The sequence below is a fragment of the Pieris napi genome, chromosome 17, assembly GCF_905475465.1.
Source record: "Pieris napi chromosome 17, ilPieNapi1.2, whole genome shotgun sequence".
Taxonomy (NCBI): domain Eukaryota; kingdom Metazoa; phylum Arthropoda; class Insecta; order Lepidoptera; family Pieridae; genus Pieris; species Pieris napi.
In genome coordinates, this window is record NC_062250.1 from 10,732,890 (window position 1) to 10,751,920 (window position 19,031).

Here is a 19,031-nt window from a genome sequence, read left to right on the forward strand (position 1 = left end):
ACGGCCGACTGCTTAGAGCTGCCGGACCCACCATTGACCATACACGGACCGCTACAAGCGGTTGCTGCCGACCGCGCGCCACTCCCTTAAATAAAATAAAATACTAACTAATTCATCAAATGAAACCACGGACATTCTAAAGTAGTTGAAAAACTTTTTAGTATCATCTCCCATTTGGGGATACAAAGTATGAAATATTCCATGCTGTTCTCTTGATTGTAGTTAGTAGTATTGGACGCATCCACATGCTAAGGTGTCTTCTCCGTCTACGGTTGCGTAGTAGTAGTACTAGTAGTAATAGTAGTACAAGAAACAGTGTTTCTTCATCGAAATCCATCTTGTAAATGAACTCGCATCAGTTAATGTGAACACTGATCAGTTTTATTTTGCGGTCGAACACAACTGCTCCAAGCAGTCGTACATGCGGTCCGTCTATGGCCAGCGTAATGGGGTTTACAATGAGTTGAGATTGAGTTTCGCATCTTCACTAGTATATCAGATATCTGTGGCAACGAGAGCATAAACTATAAAGCATGTTTTAATATAGGTGTGACAGTGAGGCGCGAGTGTACAAATTAAAATAATTATAATGTGTAAAGCAATAACTAAAATCTTATGTTAATTTATTAATTAAGACATTTTATTAAGATTTGTGACCATGGCTTCTGCAGAAGAATTAGAACACGAGATTAAAAAGGTCGAAAAGGAATTAATTATAGTAGAAACAGAGATGGAAAAATGGAGAACGAAACAGCGTCAACTACATGAAAAGAAAACAGAACTTAAAAAGTCACTAAACAAATTAAAATCTGACACCTTAGCACAAGTGGATTGGGCAGGTACTAATTACGAATGGTCAGAAAAAGTGGAATCTACTTTAAAAACCGTATTTAAGAATAACACATTCCGACCTAAGCAATTGAGTGCCATCAATTCTACTTTATCGCGTCAACATACAATAGTTGTTATGCCTACAGGTGCTGGTAAAAGTTTGTGTTACCAACTGCCAGCTTTGGTTGACCAAGGTTTAACAATAGTTATATCTCCTTTAGTATCCTTAATGGAAGATCAAATACGGTCTTTAAAAAATAAAGATATTCCTGCTATGCTCATGACCAGTACTAGTCCCAAAGAAGAAACTAATGCTGCTCTGAATGCATTAAAAGATAAAAATTCAGATATCAAATTACTTTACGTAACACCAGAAAGATTAGCTAAGAGTAAGAGATTCATGGCCAATTTACAAAAATGTTTTTCTAATGGTAGATTACAAAGGATAGCTATTGATGAAGTCCATTGCTGTTCTCATTGGGGACATGATTTTCGACCAGATTACAAATATCTAGGAATATTGTCAAATATGTTTCCCGGCATACCTATATTAGGCTTAACAGCAACAGCCACAGCACATGTTATAAATGATGTGCAGAAAATTCTTAACATTCAAGGATGTCTTATAATAAAGTCTACTTTTAATAGACCTAATTTATTCTATAAAATATTAGAAAAACCAACATCTAATGATGAATGTCTGAATATACTTGAAAATCTTTTGAAGTATAGATATAAAGATGAAAGTGGTATAATTTATACAAATAGTATTAAGGATGCTGAAGAAATTGCCAGTGGATTAAGAAAAGTGGGTCTTAAGGTTGGCTGTTATCATGCTAATATGGAAGCAGAGGCAAGATCAAAAGTACACATGAAGTGGCATGAAAAAACATATCAGGCTATAGTTGCTACAGTTGCATTTGGCATGGGTATAGATAAGCCTGATGTCAGATTTGTTATTCATCATACAATAAGTAAATCTATGGAGAATTACTATCAAGAGAGTGGTAGAGCTGGCAGGGATGGTCTGAGAGCAGAATGTGTAACTTTATACCGTATGCAAGACATTTTTAAAGTTAGTGCAATGGTATTTTCTTCTGTTGATAGCATGGATTTCTTGTATGGTATGGTGAAATACTGTTTAAATGGACATTTATGTAGAAGAGAACTGATTGCTAAACATTTTGACGAAGACTGGGGTGATTCTGATTGTAATAAAATGTGTGATGTTTGCATGAGTGGAATTGGAAATACAAAAGAGGTAAACCTTGAATCACACTGCCAGACTTTGGCTAATATTTTAGATAATGCATCAAAGCAAGATACTAAACTAACTGCTCAAAAACTTCTTGACGCTTGGTTTCTAAAAGGACCTGTCCCATTGCGACATAAGGGAAAAGAACCTTCATTTTCAAGAATTTTTGCCGAAGATGTTATTGCATATTTATTAGTAGAAGGCTATCTCACTGAGGATTTTCATTATACTGCATATTCAACAATTGTTTATTTAAAAAAAGGCCCAAATATGGAAGCAGTCTCTGATAAAACTTTCACTTTGAAAATGCCTGTTAGAAAGTACACTAAATTTGAAATAGACAAAGCAGCACCTAAAGAGTTATGTGTACATGAGGTAACAAAATCTGTAAAAAGACCATCTTCTACAGAAAAAAGAAATAAAAAATCTAAGCTAATAATAGATGATTAAAAATAATACTTAATTGATTCTCTGGAATTTTATTTTATTTATCCACTACAGTTGGTAATACATGAAATTATACAGAAATTTTGCAAAATAATATCTCCATTTATACCCTTCGTCTTGGTGAATATTGTAGTGTAGGTAGCTTTTGATAGCACAAGACATTCTCTTCTTTTTTAGATGGTTTTTTAGCAAGACTTTTTGTGGATTGCTTCGATCTCACTGAAAGTAAAGCATTAATTAACTACCAATAAGAAACATTTGTAATTATACAAATTAGTCTTCATAGAATATGATATGAAAATCTATATAAAATCTTAAGTATATATATATCTACAAAGTTTTACTTTCAAAGAGTGTCTCTCCATTTTTTTTTCATAGAATCCTTTCAATATATTTACTTTGAGTTTAATGACTCCTACCAACCAGAACTATGCTTTGATCCAGCGCTTTCCCTTGCAGTTTCTTTTCTACCACTATCTATGGATCTCACACTTGGAAGCACACTAAACCCGGAGCCTTTAGACCTTGCAGAGGCAGGTTCATCCAAGCCAAGTGCATCTAGGGCTCGGAGCCTTTCAGCTATCTGGTCCTGGATAAGTTCACGATGTGGTGCCCCATGACCCAAATCCTCCATTTCCGCTAACCACTCAGCTCGTTCCCTTATTTGCGTCATTACTAAAAACAAGTAATGGATACACATATTGTTAGCACTTACAAGGTGTTAGATTTGGTTTGGGTTTAATAAACTCACCACCAACAACTATAGCTCATTGCTGATCATGCAAATGAATTCATAGCATTTATTATATAAATTTTACATTTAAAATTTTATATATTGTTTCGAAAGATGACATAGGGAGGGAACGGCGAAAATATTCGTAATTATTTTAACGAGATACCTACAATCATGCCATTTTTCCTTTTTTGTAGGCAGTTTTGGAGGTGACTTCGCACGGCGCGGGGCCGGCGGAGGTTTCTGCTCTTGCTCTCCAAATGCCATGACATTCGCAAGTCGATCCTTTAGTTTTTCGCGGTCTTCCCCTCGCTTTAAGGGACGATAGCTAGAATTGTTTGTTTGGTCTTTAGTGTGTGTGTGTCAATAATAATTTCATTAGAAGTTTTTACCTAATACTAGTTTTTACGTTTTGCTATGAATAAACTTAAAGTATAGTAAAGTAAAAAAATCATTTAATCACATAGGTAAAATTTACATTTACTGCCAGTTCTCAAATCAAGGGCGTAGAACGGGAGAGAAGAACTGGCAATAAACTCTCCGCCACTCTTTTTAATCGCTATTTCTTTTTTTTGTTTTACAAAATGTTTGTAAGGAGCTGCAACCATTACACCATGTCCCATGTGACATTTTAAGTAATTAATAATCTTATCTTATATATATATAAAAGAAAGTCGTGTTTGTTACAACACTTATAACTCGAGATCGGCTGGACCGATGTTAGTTATGTCTTTTTTGATGGATTTTTCTCCACTCCGAATAGCAGAATAAGTAATAAAATATCGGATAAGTTATCGAATAACAATAAATAAATTAATTAATTTTACGAATGCACACGGCATGTGGTGACATTTGTTGACAAAACTACGCATCATTTTAGTCGAATTCGTGTCACTTCAAGAAATTCCGAACTTGAGGTAAATGAGGAGATGCATAACCAGGCTTTGATCTTGATCGAAAACATGTGTTACCTCATCAAAAAATGTTGTAAAGCAGAAAGTGCTTTAGCATGCAGTATCGCAATATTGGCGATAGAGAGAAGAGGCCTAATGTGTAAAACTGCCATTCTTCTTTTGCAATGGCAAGCAATAAAACATTTCTCTATTTGCTAAAAAGTTATCACCTTAATGAAATCCTAAAATAAGTTTAACTAAAGTAACAACGATGATATTATTATTAAGGCGGAACGAAGTTAGCCGGGTCAGCTAGTAATAACATAAATTAAAAACAAATATTTGCCCTCTATCAGCAGGAGGCATGGTGAAATAGGAGCACGCACTTACATTCTCGTGGGAACAAAACGCAAACACATAGTCGAAATAACCAACATCACTTATACACGAATTCAAGTACGACCAGTCACCACAAGCAGCACCTGTTCACGAGCATGACGCATGGCCAGCCATCGGTCTCCTCGCCATATTTTAGAGAGAGAGACAACCCGACGCATGGACTGTTTATGATATGTAACTGTTTCGCATAAAAGTGTAACTAAATTATTTTGAAATATCTTCACACGAAGACCGCGCTATATTTACGATTATTAATTATTTATTAATCTATTTTAAGCTATATTCACGCTTTTAAAACTTATATAATTGATGAAGAAAAAGGAATGCTGCTAACTCTACTGCGTCCAAAATTCCAGATTCCCGTATAGCTGACAGGGATCGGCGTCGCGAGGTTCGTGGCCGTACCAAAGGAATGTCCACTTGTGATTGATGGTCTTCTTTTTTGTCATACTGCCGAAGCCCGAGGTCTGACTTTTGACGTTGAGCAATACTTAACCTTGATTCCTCAAGCAACACTAAAATAAATATATTTACGTTAGTGTATACATAATAAATATATCTAAATAGGTACATATTTATATTTGAAAGTGATGAAAATCTCTCAACTTATATATCTTAGGTAATAGTATAGTACTATATAAAAAAATAAATTTACCACTTACGACTATAATAGTTTAATAATACCGCATCGTTTCCTTTATTACAAAACTTGGACAGCAGCATCCTACAAAATTACCTTTTAAAAAATTTTGTTGAGCTCGTGATGGTTCCACAACTCTAGTATGAAAAATCCCTCCATGTGGAACACTTTTACTAGGCCATAAGACGTTTACAAATCCGTTTGCATCTGGAGTTTCCATATTTTACTAACAAGTATATAAGACAATGAACAAAGCAATAGGAATGATAAACAATATTTAAATCTCCCGGGATACGAAACCAACAAATGTCATTTGTAACTGATGTAAACTTCTTACATGAAACTATTAACCATAAACTGATGTCATTGTCAATCTGTTTTGTTAGTGTCTTTTTGTCAATGCATCAAATGTAACCAAAATATTTTACTGTTAATTTAGCTTATTAAAACCTTATATTCTTTAAAGGTTTTGTCTTATTTCAGTAACCATAGTATCGTGTTAAACTAAAATTAATGTAATTGGCTACAGTCCTTAATTTTTGTATAAAATATAATTTTATCAAAGCTTATTCCTTAAATTCGATTGTGAAAATGTCTAGAACAAATAATACGAAAAACGAGCTCTTCAGAATTTATCCTGGCCGGAAGGCAATTAAAATTGAAAAAAAAGCGTTCACAGAATAAACAGCCTGCCTACTACAATATAATGACTTAGCCTATGGTCACTTCCTTAAAATATTACATTTTGAAAAGTGGCGGGAAATTAAGTAGTATAACTTTACCATCCTCGTAATAATTTAATTGTAGTAATTATATATCACATTATTATATAATTATATGAACAAAATTGTAAAACATAAACTGCATTTATCTTAAAATAATGGATTCGACAATAGAAAAAATTAAGCTAAAGGAACAAGAAAAAGAAGCAAAATTAAAAGAAAAAAGAGAATGTGAGTAACACTTATTAACTTTCAATTACGTAAAACCTACTATTTCTTCATTGTTATAAATAAAATGAAATCTCTTAAATTTGTCAGATGAAACTAGTATTACATTACTTCAACGAAGTATTCGCGATACATTGACTCTAATAGACAAACTGCACGATGAGGAGAAGGCTTTAAATGAAAGGATAATAAACCTATCGTCGCAGATAGAGTTAGAGAAAATAAGAAATATAGCTATTACGTCTGAAGTCGAAGTTTTAAAAAAGGAACTTGAAGATTTAAAAGATGACATAGTAAGTATTGCAATCATATAGTTATTTCATTAATTTTTATTTATGAAATACAATCGTATGCGCAAGTATTTGTCAACTACGAACGCTGCGGAGCATGATCGTAATATAAGCGGGGGTCATAGCTTAATATTGCGATCCATGTTTACCTATTGTTTTACCAACAGCAATTTTCATGAACTATCTTTATGTAATCTAGCATATTTTCTAGAATTATAATATTTCTAACGTATGGAAAATTCGGTCATCCTATTGTGAAGCGGTAAAGCAAACTTCAGATGAATACGATGTTTGGGCACTTCTAATAAAACCAGTCTGCACCGAACCCATAGTACGAAATAACACACCAGAAAAAGAGATAGTATCAAATGATGGCAGATTGCATACTGCAATTGAAAGACGGGAGAAAGCTATAGCAGAGCGCAACCGCTTACTCGCCGAACCAGACACTGGGGATGAATTCGTTCGGTACTTATAGATCTTTAAATGTATTTTAAAGCAGTATTAATGGATGTCCGTTTACTCGCAAAAAAACTTACTACTTATAATACATCATAACTTAAATATCCATGAAATTCAAAACTATATATATATGTATGTATTAAGTATATGGTTAAGGGTTACTTACCTGGAGCCTACATAGGGTGATTCCTCATACCTAAGTTTTGACTGAAACTTATCGACTCCATTCATTTTGCGAAGGCTTTCGTTTTTAGTAAAGTATTTGAAAAGATAATTTATGGAGTTCGTCAAGGATCGGTATTAGGTCCTCTGTCCCCTGCAAATCTATTTGATATAAATAGTAGCAATCTATAATTATTAGAAGCGAACGTAAGGTACCTATGTATGTTCGCTTACATGAAGTACATATTATGTCAGAAGTGAAACTTCTTTGGCAAACTAATTTTTAAGTCTTGTTCATAACAAATCTAAAACTTTAGATTTCCGCGACTTAGAAGGAGGGAAAAAGGAAGTTATATTAGGAATTTAATTGTCATTAAAATATCAAGTGTCGAAAATTAGTAAAAATTATAAATTTAATTTGTTTCTTCGTGGCATTTTAATGTACAATTCGTCATTTGAGAATCAATAAATTATTTTTAAATATAAAATATTAAAATATTTCATAAATTCTCTTTACGAAATTTTTATTTCAAAAATATAATTTTTATAAGATAATTCACCCTTCTCACTCTCTCTCAATCGTGACGCTAATATTATTATTATTGAGTTTCATCCGTATGAAATTTACCCACATGCACCTAAAGAAGTTTCACTTCAAAATGACTTAAATAAACTTTGTAAGGATTATAGCAAAAATAGAATATCGATATAATACATCAAAATAAAATTTACTAGAATAAAGAACAAAAATAACTTTAGTCATAGAAGTATACTGGGTTCGTGATTTAGAAAAAAGGCTAGCCGTTTAAAAATTGACACTAGACTCGACGAAAATAACACTATATAGTGCTACTCCATGACACCATCTCAGATAAATAAATAAATGAAGCTCACTACTTGAAAAATTACACTTCCTGCCTATCAGACTAATCACATGCATCATGAGCGCACCTCAACATACACACGTACATACCCTGACTTACACACCATCACACAACACACCCATATTTGGTACTAATGTAAGTATGATACTATTTTTTTTAACTGTTTCTTTTATGGTAGGGGAGCCCACGATGCTAAATGGGGATTTACTCGAGCGTCGTAGAGACCTATTGGGATGCAAAGCTTAGATAAAAAGAAGAAAAAAATGTTATATGATAAATTCCTTTTCATCGGTGGGGGAAGCGGCTATAGATTGTTAAATATGTAAAAAAAAACTGTTGCATGGACGTCCTCGAGCGCGTCAGATATTGATAGCATCTATGCCCTACGTATTTTTAATAATGTACGTATATTAATCTGATCGTTTGCATGATGCGGGTGGTTGTATTTAAGGGTTGAAAATTAAAAAAAAAAAAAAATTATCGAGCGCGTCAGATTTTCTAAGGGAGTGTTAAGTGCACCAAAAAAAAGCTCTCATTTACTAATCTGACGATTTCGATGGGACGCAAACCCACAGCCATTTTCTTAATTTGCAAAAAAAAATCGCAATTTTGAAATACTCAAGCGCGTCAGATTAAGATATATGTGGTTCATCTTTATGTTCTAAACGTACTGTCTCATAATCTGACGATTATCTAGAGGGATTCGCCTGATCTGACAAAAAAAAAATAGAAAAACGGTTCACCTAAAGGGCCATCCCTGCAACTTCCCGCTAATTCCATTCCTGGGCGCTTAAAATTGATATTTTGAGCTCGCTGAGTTCAAAGAAATAACATTTCTATGCATTTGAGCTCTCCCAGCTCGAAAGTCTGATAGAACACTATTTTTGGAATTTTCAAACCGCAATAACTTTTGAATGGATCAAGCAATTTTCACGCGGTTGGCGGCATTCGACGCAGTTTTATCATCCTCATAAATAATTTTGCAATTTTAATTGATCGAACCACAAATTTCGGAGTAATCCCGAAAAAACACTTTTTCGGGTTTCTTTCGTGTACGATATCTCTCGAACGAATCAACCGCTTTTGACCAGCTTGGTGGCGATCGACGTGGTTTTTCAAGCTTTTAGTTTTTGAAGTTGATCGATAAAGAAACCACTTTAAAAAAAAATATTTCTTATTTTTTTAAGATTTTTCAAAATTTCTCAAAATCTATCGGTCCGAATCGGTTCAAATTCACAGGAAATGTAATTTTGAGGGAAATGTTTAGAACGCCGTTTAGTAGATTCCGATCGGTTTAAGGAAATGTAGGCATCACGCAGCTGCACGCATTTAACTTTATCGACGAATTTTTGTTATTTCGGCTTGCGGAAATCGTCAGATTATATATTTTTCATTATTCTTGAATTATTTCCTTCAAAATAAAAAAAAAATTAGCTACGCTCGAGAATGTCGAGATGACGTTTTTTTTTTACAACTTTGTTGCCCTCCCCTTTTTTTCCGTCACTCTCAAATTGTCAGATTAGTGGAATATACACTTTTTAGGATGTAATTAACTCACCCTACCTTAATCTGACGCGCTCGGGAATTTCTGATGGTCAATTTTTTTTACTAAACTGATTCTGTCTCCTTCACGTGCGGCTTTATATATGGGCCTCATATTTTGTGGAGGTACTTAACCGGGTACAAGGTATTCCCCTATATATTAATCTGCCGCGCTTGAGTAAATCCCGAAATCCCCTCTTGGGCTCCCCTACCATTATAGTTAATGTTTGAACCTATCCAATATTATGTGTTTCATCTTGGACATATTTTAGTATAATTGTTTTTTTGTTATATATAATTTATGTGAGCTGAAGGAGTACGAAATAAATTTAAAAAACGTGTGGCACTCGGGGACTGCCGCGGTAAAGCTATTGCATAGCATTTTTATCAACTTATGCAAATATATATATATATATATACCTATTTATTTATTTTTAATTTTTGCAGTATTTTATTTTTTAAAGTTTTTGAGCGTGATGACCGATAAGAAAACATTTTTGTTAATTGAATAAATAAGAAGTTAATTATATCCCGCTCTAATGCGTATTGGCCGCACCTATATTACGTCATCGTGTGTTAGGTTTTTGTTTTCGTTTACGGAATTTCTTGATTCGGTCGCCGCGCTCAAAGCGGCATTAAAGCTATGCAATAGTTTGAAAAATACACATTCAATTTTAACTGACTTTTTTACTTTTTAGAATCAAAAATGCACTAAAGTACCTTGAAGAAAAAGTTGCAAATCTAAGAAATTAATTTAAAAGACAATGGTGTAAGTCTTATGGTTTTTGTTTTGTTTAAAAAAAAATACTGATCTAGGTGAACTGTTCATTGCTTGCTCATCGCCGAGATCAACGATAGCTAAAATGGTCAAAAATGCAATGGACTGAATAAATACTTTAAAAAGACATTATTGTTTGTTTGAAAGATTCAAATACTTCAATTATTGATTTAAATACTTCCATTGTTATATTATGTGAAATAAGAAAATACTTCATTAATGAATTATATATATAAATTAATTGTAACGGTTTTCTCAAATTAAATAAAATACAAATCTTTAAAAAAAATTATGTACCGTATATTTTGTTTGTCCTACACATAAAAAATAATTATTGTTGGGGCGATAAGGTTGCTTTTTGACTGGTTAACTATTAAGTATAATTTTAGTGCAATGAAACGTCTGCTTCGCGTTGAATCTACTTTATTACTAAATATTAAAATTACAAACATAATATGACTGAACATATCCGCCCACCAAAGGACCTTTAATGTCCTTTCAAAAGATTACATGCAAACCCTTAATATATACTTTAACAATTTGGCACTTAAGCTTCATTAATTGGGAGATAGCAAAGATTAGATACAGATCGTTTAACAATATTATTTCCATTTTTAACGCTATAAACTCTAGTTACACCATCTGATCCTGGATGTTTTTCAGTAATTCGTCCAAGGATCCATTTTCCAGGTGGTAAATGTTGTTGTTTTATCAGTACGATATCACCAATTTTAAATTCTTCTATTCTTTTTAACCATTTTGGCCGTTGTTGTAGATTGGTCACGTATTCATTTTGCCAACGACACCAAAAATCGTTTAATAGCTTTTGTGTATATTGCCAACGGGCTAAATGCGAAATTTTGATATCGTTCAAATTTGGATGCGGTACAACTATTGGGGCTTCACCAATTAGAAAGTGTCCAGGTGTTAGTGGATCAAGAGTATCATCTGCTTGGCTTATATGGCAGAGTGGCCGTGAGTTAAGACAGGCTTCGATTTCACATAATACAGTGGACAACTCTTCGAAGGTAAGGTTGTTATTAAGAATTCGTTTTAAATGATACTTCATTGACTTAACTCCAGCCTCCCAGAGTCCTCCGAAGTTTGGTGAGTATGCAGGAATGAAGTGCCACTGAGTGCCATCATTTGCTAAGCTGTCTATGATTTCTTGGTCAAATTGCAATTTTGCATCTTCCCATGCTTTACATAACTCTTTGTTTGCTCCTACGAAGTTTTTTCCCTGATCACTCCAAAGATGTGCGCATTTACCTCTTCTTGATGTAAATCGTCTGTATGCAGCTATGAATGAATTTGACGTCATGTCACCGACTAGTTCTAAGTGAATTGCTTTAGTAGACATACAGACAAAAATCGCAGCGTAGGCTTTGTTTGTTTTGATACCTCTTCCTTTGTTCATCAAAATTTGAAATGGACCAGCGAAATCTACACCTGCATTGATAAATGGTCGAGAAGGTGTAGTACGAACGGAAGGTAAATCACCCATTAATTGAGTTTTTACCTTTGCACTTTCCTTAGCGCAAATTAGACATCGATGGATATGCTTCTTTGTCATGTCTTTTGCACGCAATACCCAATATTTAGAGCGTAAATAACAAAGCATTAGCTGAATACCTCCATGTAATGTTCTTTTATGAGCGTCGGCGATAATAAGTGAGACAAGAGTGTTGTTGTTTCCAATGATTATAGGATGTTTAGTATTTGTTTCTAAACTTGATTTTGCTAATCTTCCGCCCACCCTGAGCACTCCATTATTATCTAAAAATGGATTAAGCGTCTTCAATTTACTGTTCTTTTTAATATTGTTCTTTTTCTTTAACGAATCTATTTCAGTTTCGAATTCTTCATTTTGCACTATTTTGATACATGTTAATAATGCTTCTTCTATATCTTCTGTTGTGATTGTTATATTTTTATTATCCTTTTTAAACTTGATAAACTTTTTACAAAAAGCTATGGTTCTTAATAGTTCATTTAAGGTAGTAAATCTTTCAAATTTTACAGAAAATCTCTTTTCTTCATTAATGTTTGTCAATATGAGAGTTTTAATTCTTTCCTTTTTCTTTTCTAGATCTGTTGTAAATATGTTCTCGTCTGTTAAGATGATTTCTCCTTTTTGTAACCAAGTAGGTCCTTTCCACCAAAGGTTGCAGTGTTTCAAATCGGAGATGAACATACCTCTAGATGCAATATCTGCTGGATTTTCTTGTGACTGGACATGATGCCATTGTTCTTTTTTATGATTTGCTAAAATTTCTACTACACGATTAGCCACAAATGGCTTCCATTTCGTGGGTTCGCCAGACAACCAAGCTATGACTATAGATGAATCTGTCCATGCGAAAACTCTTTCCATCGGTATTCTCATGGCCTGTGCTACTTGGTTCAATAATCGGGATAAAAGCAAAGCTCCAGAAAGTTCTAATTTTGGCAACGAAATTGTCTTGAGGGGAGCCACTCTAGTTCTGGCTGCAATTAATGATGTTCTATATGAACCGTCCATTTTCTTGACTAGGCAATACACCACGGCGGCGTAAGCTAAAATAGAAGCATCACAATAACCATGAATTTGAATTGTATCCATGTTGGAGCATGAAGTACTTAACCATCGATCGATAGAAATGTTATTCACATTCATAAGATCTCGGCGAATCTTCAACCATTCTTCTTTCAGAAAAATGTTAAGATCCTCATCCCAATCAACCTTCTCAAGCCATAGTTTTTGAATTAATATTTTAGCTTGAACAATACTAGGTGCGATCCAACCTAAAGGGTCGAACAACTTTTGTATATCTGAGAGGATATTCCGCTTCGTGATAATGTTTTCTTCATCGACTTCAGGTAAGTAAACTGATTGTTTATGTAATTCTTTTTCAGTTACTTCTTCAATATGATTTAATGTTTTATATTCGTTTATTACTTTCAGATATTCGTCTTTTAGTTCTGGATTTCTACTAAATCTTCTTTCAAGCTGCATTAATCTCTTAATTGCTGTTTCTTTTGTATTTCCTTCAGATGACAATGGTGCTTCAGTTTTAAAGGGTAATCTAACTATATATCTTCCTTCGTTAATCCTAGCATGAGTTTCTTTATAAAATTCTTCACATCTCAATTCTTCTTTAGTTAAATTACGTTTTGTGTCTGTATCTATCTCCCAAATAGTTTTAATTAAATCATTAAAACTTGCATCAGTTGTGATATTCATTGCCATTTTATGCTTTGGTTTCATGTTGATGTTTATTCCACCCATCACAATCCATCCCAGGCTGGTTTTCTGTGCGCATATTGTGCCTGATGGACCCTTGATTAATCCTTGTTTAAGAATTGCTGTATACTCTTGCACCCCTAATAGCAAATCCAATGCTCCGGAATCCATAAAATTTGGATCTGCTACATTCAATTTCTCAAAGTGACGCAGTTCCTGTTGCAAATATTCTGATGAAGGTATGTTAATCTTTAATGGCTGTGACATCACGTAGGCGTGTATTGGTAGCTCAAAGTTAGGTTCCCAGCGTGACAATAAATCAAAATTGACTTCTTGTTTGATGTTTACCTTCATATTATCCATACCCGTGACGACCAAATTTACAGGTTTGCGTTGCAATTTTAGTGCTTGAGTTGCCTTTTGAGTAATAAAGCATGACTGCGACCCCGAATCTATTAGCGCCCTTAGTACAGTTGTGTGCCCATAGTTTCCCTTTATAACCACAATTGCGGTTGCCAATAGATTGATATGTTCTGTAACATTATGTAAAGCTGTCATTGTAGCAAGAGTCTTCTCCTCTTCCTGAGGTAATGTCATCGGTTGCTTGAGTTCTAAAGATGCCGACGCATTTGCTTTAGTTGACTGATGAAGAAGAGAATGATGACGAGCCTTGCATATTCGACATGAAAGAGGTAAATTACATCTAAATGCCGAATGCCCTGGAGCCAAGCAGTTGAAGCAGAGTTTGTTGTGTTGTGCATAGTGACTTCTTTCTGCAGGTGACATTTTTGAGAATGTTTTACAACGACATAAGCTATGATTTTCCTTACACATAATACAAGTCTTCTCTATAGACATGTGGAAAACACGTTCTCTTAGAGTTGGTTTAAAAGGTGGATTTAACAATTCTAACGTTCTAAATTTTCCTTCTAAAAACTTCTGTAATTCAAACCAGGTAGATAATTCTTCTTGACTCATATCATAAGAAAATTGTTCCCATTCTTTGTGAGTATCTGGATCCAACCTTTGAACTACTAAAAATACAATTATAGGGTCCCATGACTCTGTGGATACCTTAAGATTTTGTAAGCTGTTTAAAACTTCATTTGTTGTGTCTAATATTCCTTTTATTTGTAAAGCCGATTGTGACATAATTTTCTTTTGTGAAAATAATTGTTTAAATAATGAATTAATTATCATTCGTTTATTCCCATATCGAAGTTTTAAAGTCTCCCAAGCAGATAAGTAATTCGACTCGGTGATTTGGATGTGTTTTAACAAGGATGCTGCTTCACCTGTTATGCTGCATTTCAAATAATGTAGTCGTTGAACATTAGACAGTGCCGTGTTATCATGTACCAGTGCAACAAAAATATCTTTGTAAGAAGGCCATTCTTCATAATTACCCGAAAAAGTAGGTAATTCAATGCGCGGGAGTCGAACCTGTGATTGTACGTTGTGTTCGACTGCAGTGGAGCCGTTCCCCTGATTACAGGATTGTTGTCCTCTTTGAATTTCAAGACCTTCTAACATATCCTTGATGTCAGACACCATACATAAATATAAATTCTCGATCAAATAATAATCCTCATTGACAAAATATGGTAAAATTGACTTTTGTTCACGCGGTGTAATTTTTATTAAATCTAAATGTGCACTTTTATAAGTCTTCCAGTAACTTTCTATACACTCCATCCGTGTTTGTAGATAACCTTTCGTAAGTCTAGCCTTTGCACATTTTTTAATATTTATTTGAGTCTTTTTTAATAGTTCATTATTATTTTCAAGTACACTTAATAATTGTTCCACATTTGCCATTATTTGATCACTTTAAAGTCACTTGCACGTTCTATTTCAATATTATTCAAAAGTTATAAGTCTAAAAATTGCACAAAATAGTTGCTAAACGAGTTCCTTATCGCAATGGAATGCGTAGTCTATTGTTCCTTCGATGCAGCTCAGTAGACACAATATCCGGCGAGATTGCGACCATATGGTCGTGGCAATAAGGTTGCTTTTTGACTGGTGAACTATTAAGTATAATTTTAGTGCAATGAAACGTCTGCTTCGCGTTGAATCTACTTTATTACTAAATATTAAAATTACAAACATAATATGACTGAACAATTATTATAATTGGTTGAATCATTACAGGTTCAGTAGTTAATGTTGCTTTTAACTTAATAATATGTATTTATAGATGAGATTAGGTACTAGTATGTAATCAATATTTTGTATCCTATTTTATTTGAATCGACAATAGGATCGAGTTAGCAAATCAAGTTGACAGTTGGCACATCACTGAGTATAAATTGTCATTTTTATAACTATCAAGTATCAATCTATTAAAAATCGAGGTTTTGTTTTCAAGAAAAATGAAATTGCTGTATAAATATTAGTTGATTACAATAAGAAAAATCATGAATAGATCTATTCTTCAGATCAGGTATTTACTACAGAGTAGTAAAATTTAGAGTTTAGTTAAATAATTTCTATTAAAACGATCATCGATTTGTTTCAAGGCTTTCCACTAGCTGTGTTGATCCACGGCATATTTCAAATCTTTCATAAGGCCCCAATATTTTATAAATTTTTAAGTTCCAAATCATGAAAACATTGTATTCTATGTAGATAAGGATATTGTGGTTAGAATAATAGATACATAGAACATTATATGTAGTATAATGGTGGGTAGTTAATAACTATTGTGAATCATCTTTTCAATACTATTTCATTTAATTATGCAATCATTCTTGGGATGAGGGTTTGAACATAGCAAATGTTCATAGTAATCTACTGACATAAAATTGTACATACAGTGTAAACTATATAACACTCAAGGGACTGTGCATATTTTGACGTTACAAAGAGTTGTCGTTAAATAGAAGAAAAATCTGTATCAGAAAAAGAAAAAGTTTTTAGTATATACATAAAACACAATGCTTATTTGAACGCTATTGCGTATTGTCTGTTATTTTTGTTGACATCTTTTGCTGTACTGCAGAAATAATGTTGTATTATGTTGTTTTTTCTTATTCATATACATATGTATGTAATTCATACTGCTATATTGAGGCATCTTTATGATGAAGCATGTACAAGGAATCCCAATTTGTAAACAAAAAATGGATTTCTTAGTAAGTTCATATGAGTCGAGTTTATTACGAGCTAGGACAATAGAGCAACAAAATAACGTATACAGATCCACAGTTTTAACTAATTTCCGCAACTTAAAAAGTACTTTTTATTATGTAGTCGCTATGTAGAGTGTATCATTGTATGGATGACACGCTTTAAAGGGTTTGTTATTACACCGAGGGATGTTACATGGAGTTTACACTGTATATTCTTCTGGATGTTATTTTAAGTGGCATGGAGTTAACTTCACTACAAACAATTAATTTTTTTTTCAGGGGTTGTATAAGAACCTACAAGAAAAGGTTTTATAGCAACAAACCTGATGGTTTGCATGAAAATGCTCCAATAAAATTCACTACTAGTGCCGCTTCTAAGTCTAGGATAATGCCCATTGTTAATAAACATAACTTGAAAATGCCCTGGTATCAGCCATACAGTGTGGTAGGCAGTGTTGCTGTATTTCTACTTTATTTTTGTGTATTTAGAGAAGAAAGTGACATAGATTCAGAGTTTGAAAAAACTTTATATGATAGAGTACATGGACTAGAAAAACAGCAATTATTACTTAGTTACCGCTTCAACAAAGAAAATGGTAAGAGTGTAGTAGAAATTGAACAGCGTCTTAAGGAAATTGAAGAAAAAGAAAAAAGTCTAGCCATTGCTTAGTAAATAAGACTATTTATTGTAGATAATGTATTAAATATAATTTAGGAATCTTAATTTTTTGTTTTATTTTCAATTCCACCATCTTACTCACTGGAATAGTGACTATCAACCATGTGGTTTGTGTAAATCAGAGATGCTGACCAGTAGATTTTTCTATATATCAAAAAAAACATGATTGACATTATGAGATTGCATACATTGAAAATGGTCAATCACATTGTGCTACACCTATAAACATGACCAAGATTAGATGTCATTTTTATACTACTGGTCAATAAATAGTACATAATTAAAATTGGGAGTTTTAATAATGAAAAAGTGTAAATGTAAGACTAATTATATTTATTTAACACCAAGTATCTTAATTACTAATCCAAAGTGCATAAAATTTTGTTTCTTCTCCGATACTATCAACATTACCTATTTACTAACACAACTCACTAAACATTTTGTTAGTACAAGATCACACACGGATGACAATTGACAATAAAAACCATACAGTCACCTAAATAGGTATCTTGCACATAATCTAACTTACATATTACAAACACAATATTTTAAAAAAAATCAGTTCTGACGCCTTACAGTTACAATGATTACAATGCTTAAAGTGAAGAAACTGTGAACATACAAAAATTGATAGATATTATGTCTATTTGAATTACAAATAATTTATAATAAAGTAAACTAATCTTAATTTAAGCACGTTCTCCACGGATTCGTCTGGCCAACTGGATGTCTTTAGGCATGATAGTCACACGTTTAGCATGGATAGCGCACAAGTTAGTGTCTTCAAAGAGACCAACAAGGTATGCTTCACTGGCTTCCTGCAATAAAGGAAAAAATAATAATTAGTAAACAGAATATTCAGTCTAGAAGTTTTGTAATGTAAATTCAGTATTGTGTTACATTTTACCTGAAGAGCGCCAATAGCGGCAGACTGGAAACGAAGGTCAGTCTTGAAGTCTTGAGCGATTTCTCTTACAAGTCGCTGGAATGGCAGTTTACGAATGAGCAATTCGGTAGATTTCTGGTAACGACGGATTTCACGGAGAGCGACTGTACCAGGGCGGTAACGATGGGGCTTCTTGACCCCCCCAGTGCTGGGCGCTGATTTTCGCGCCGCTTTTGTGGCTAACTGTTTACGAGGTGCTTTGCCTCCTGTGGATTTACGGGCTGTTTGCTTCGTACGAGCCATTATTTACTGAAAAAAATAAATTACTATAAAGGAAAACAGTAAACATAAACGGTTCCGACACTCATTTAGGACAATAATCAAAACAATAATGACCACTAAGACACAGTTTGCAAATTTAAGTTAAACTAATATATTGTGCAATAATAAACATTATTCGTACCTCTTTGAAGTTATTAAGTAAAAATTTATTAATTTAACTCGATTTAACGCACAAAGCAGCGCTCGTATGCTTAAGTAAAACTTCAATATGGCGACGAGAGAATGGCGGGCGAACAGCGACGCTTAGTGTTTGGTATTGGATTGGTTAAGGTTTTTAATAATAGTGAACGATCATTGGTCTAAATTTACCGAATACTATTGGAGGCCCAAATAAATTCCAGTGTTGTGATTGGGTAACAGTTTTATGAATCTTGACATTTTTAATGTTACCTCACATAAAATTATTACTTTTGAGCCATAATTCATATTTTTATTAAACTATTATTCTATTAAAAATAAAATATGTACGAAATAAACGAATATTCATAAGTACGTTATGAT

At 33.4% G+C, this 19,031-nt stretch overlaps 5 protein-coding genes across 6 annotated transcripts; 2 read left to right on the plus strand and 3 right to left on the minus strand.

Moving 5' to 3' along the window:
- Positions 1-532: 532 nt before the first annotated feature.
- On the plus strand, positions 533-2,555 carry LOC125057939 (ATP-dependent DNA helicase Q1-like). The gene has a single exon (XM_047661898.1). The coding sequence runs from the start codon at positions 659-661 to the stop codon at positions 2,534-2,536; it is 1,878 nt and encodes a 625-aa protein (XP_047517854.1). The 5' UTR covers positions 533-658; the 3' UTR covers positions 2,537-2,555.
- On the minus strand, positions 2,550-5,558 carry LOC125057940 (UPF0193 protein EVG1 homolog). 2 transcript variants are annotated; one of them, XM_047661900.1, is made up of 5 exons: positions 5,295-5,558; positions 4,893-5,073; positions 3,437-3,594; positions 2,957-3,208; positions 2,550-2,752 (listed from the first exon to the last, which is right to left on the minus strand). In XM_047661900.1, the coding sequence occupies exons 1-5, from the start codon at positions 5,416-5,418 to the stop codon at positions 2,637-2,639; spliced, it is 831 nt and encodes a 276-aa protein (XP_047517856.1). In that variant the 5' UTR covers positions 5,419-5,558; the 3' UTR covers positions 2,550-2,636. The 2 variants fall into 2 exon arrangements, with proteins under 2 accessions (XP_047517856.1, XP_047517857.1); XM_047661901.1 differs by having other exon boundaries at positions 2,953-3,208.
- Positions 5,559-5,734: 176 nt separating this feature from the next.
- LOC125058119 lies at positions 5,735-10,402 on the plus strand. Its single transcript, XM_047662159.1, has 4 exons — positions 5,735-6,151; positions 6,227-6,441; positions 6,650-6,906; positions 10,187-10,402. The coding sequence occupies exons 1-4, from the start codon at positions 6,079-6,081 to the stop codon at positions 10,239-10,241; spliced, it is 600 nt and encodes a 199-aa protein (XP_047518115.1). The 5' UTR covers positions 5,735-6,078; the 3' UTR covers positions 10,242-10,402.
- A 270-nt stretch (positions 10,403-10,672) lies between these two features.
- LOC125057886 lies at positions 10,673-12,553 on the minus strand. The gene is made up of 2 exons (XM_047661820.1): positions 11,354-12,553; positions 10,673-10,908 (listed from the first exon to the last, which is right to left on the minus strand). The coding sequence occupies exons 1-2, from the start codon at positions 12,458-12,460 to the stop codon at positions 10,900-10,902; spliced, it is 1,116 nt and encodes a 371-aa protein (XP_047517776.1). The 5' UTR covers positions 12,461-12,553; the 3' UTR covers positions 10,673-10,899.
- A 5,065-nt stretch (positions 12,554-17,618) lies between these two features.
- LOC125057887 (histone H3.3A) lies at positions 17,619-18,803 on the minus strand. The gene is made up of 3 exons (XM_047661821.1): positions 18,652-18,803; positions 18,210-18,497; positions 17,619-18,120 (listed from the first exon to the last, which is right to left on the minus strand). Exons 2-3 carry the CDS (start codon positions 18,489-18,491, stop codon positions 17,992-17,994), a joined length of 411 nt encoding a protein of 136 aa, XP_047517777.1. The 5' UTR covers positions 18,492-18,497; positions 18,652-18,803; the 3' UTR covers positions 17,619-17,991.
- Positions 18,804-19,031: the final 228 nt, after the last annotated feature.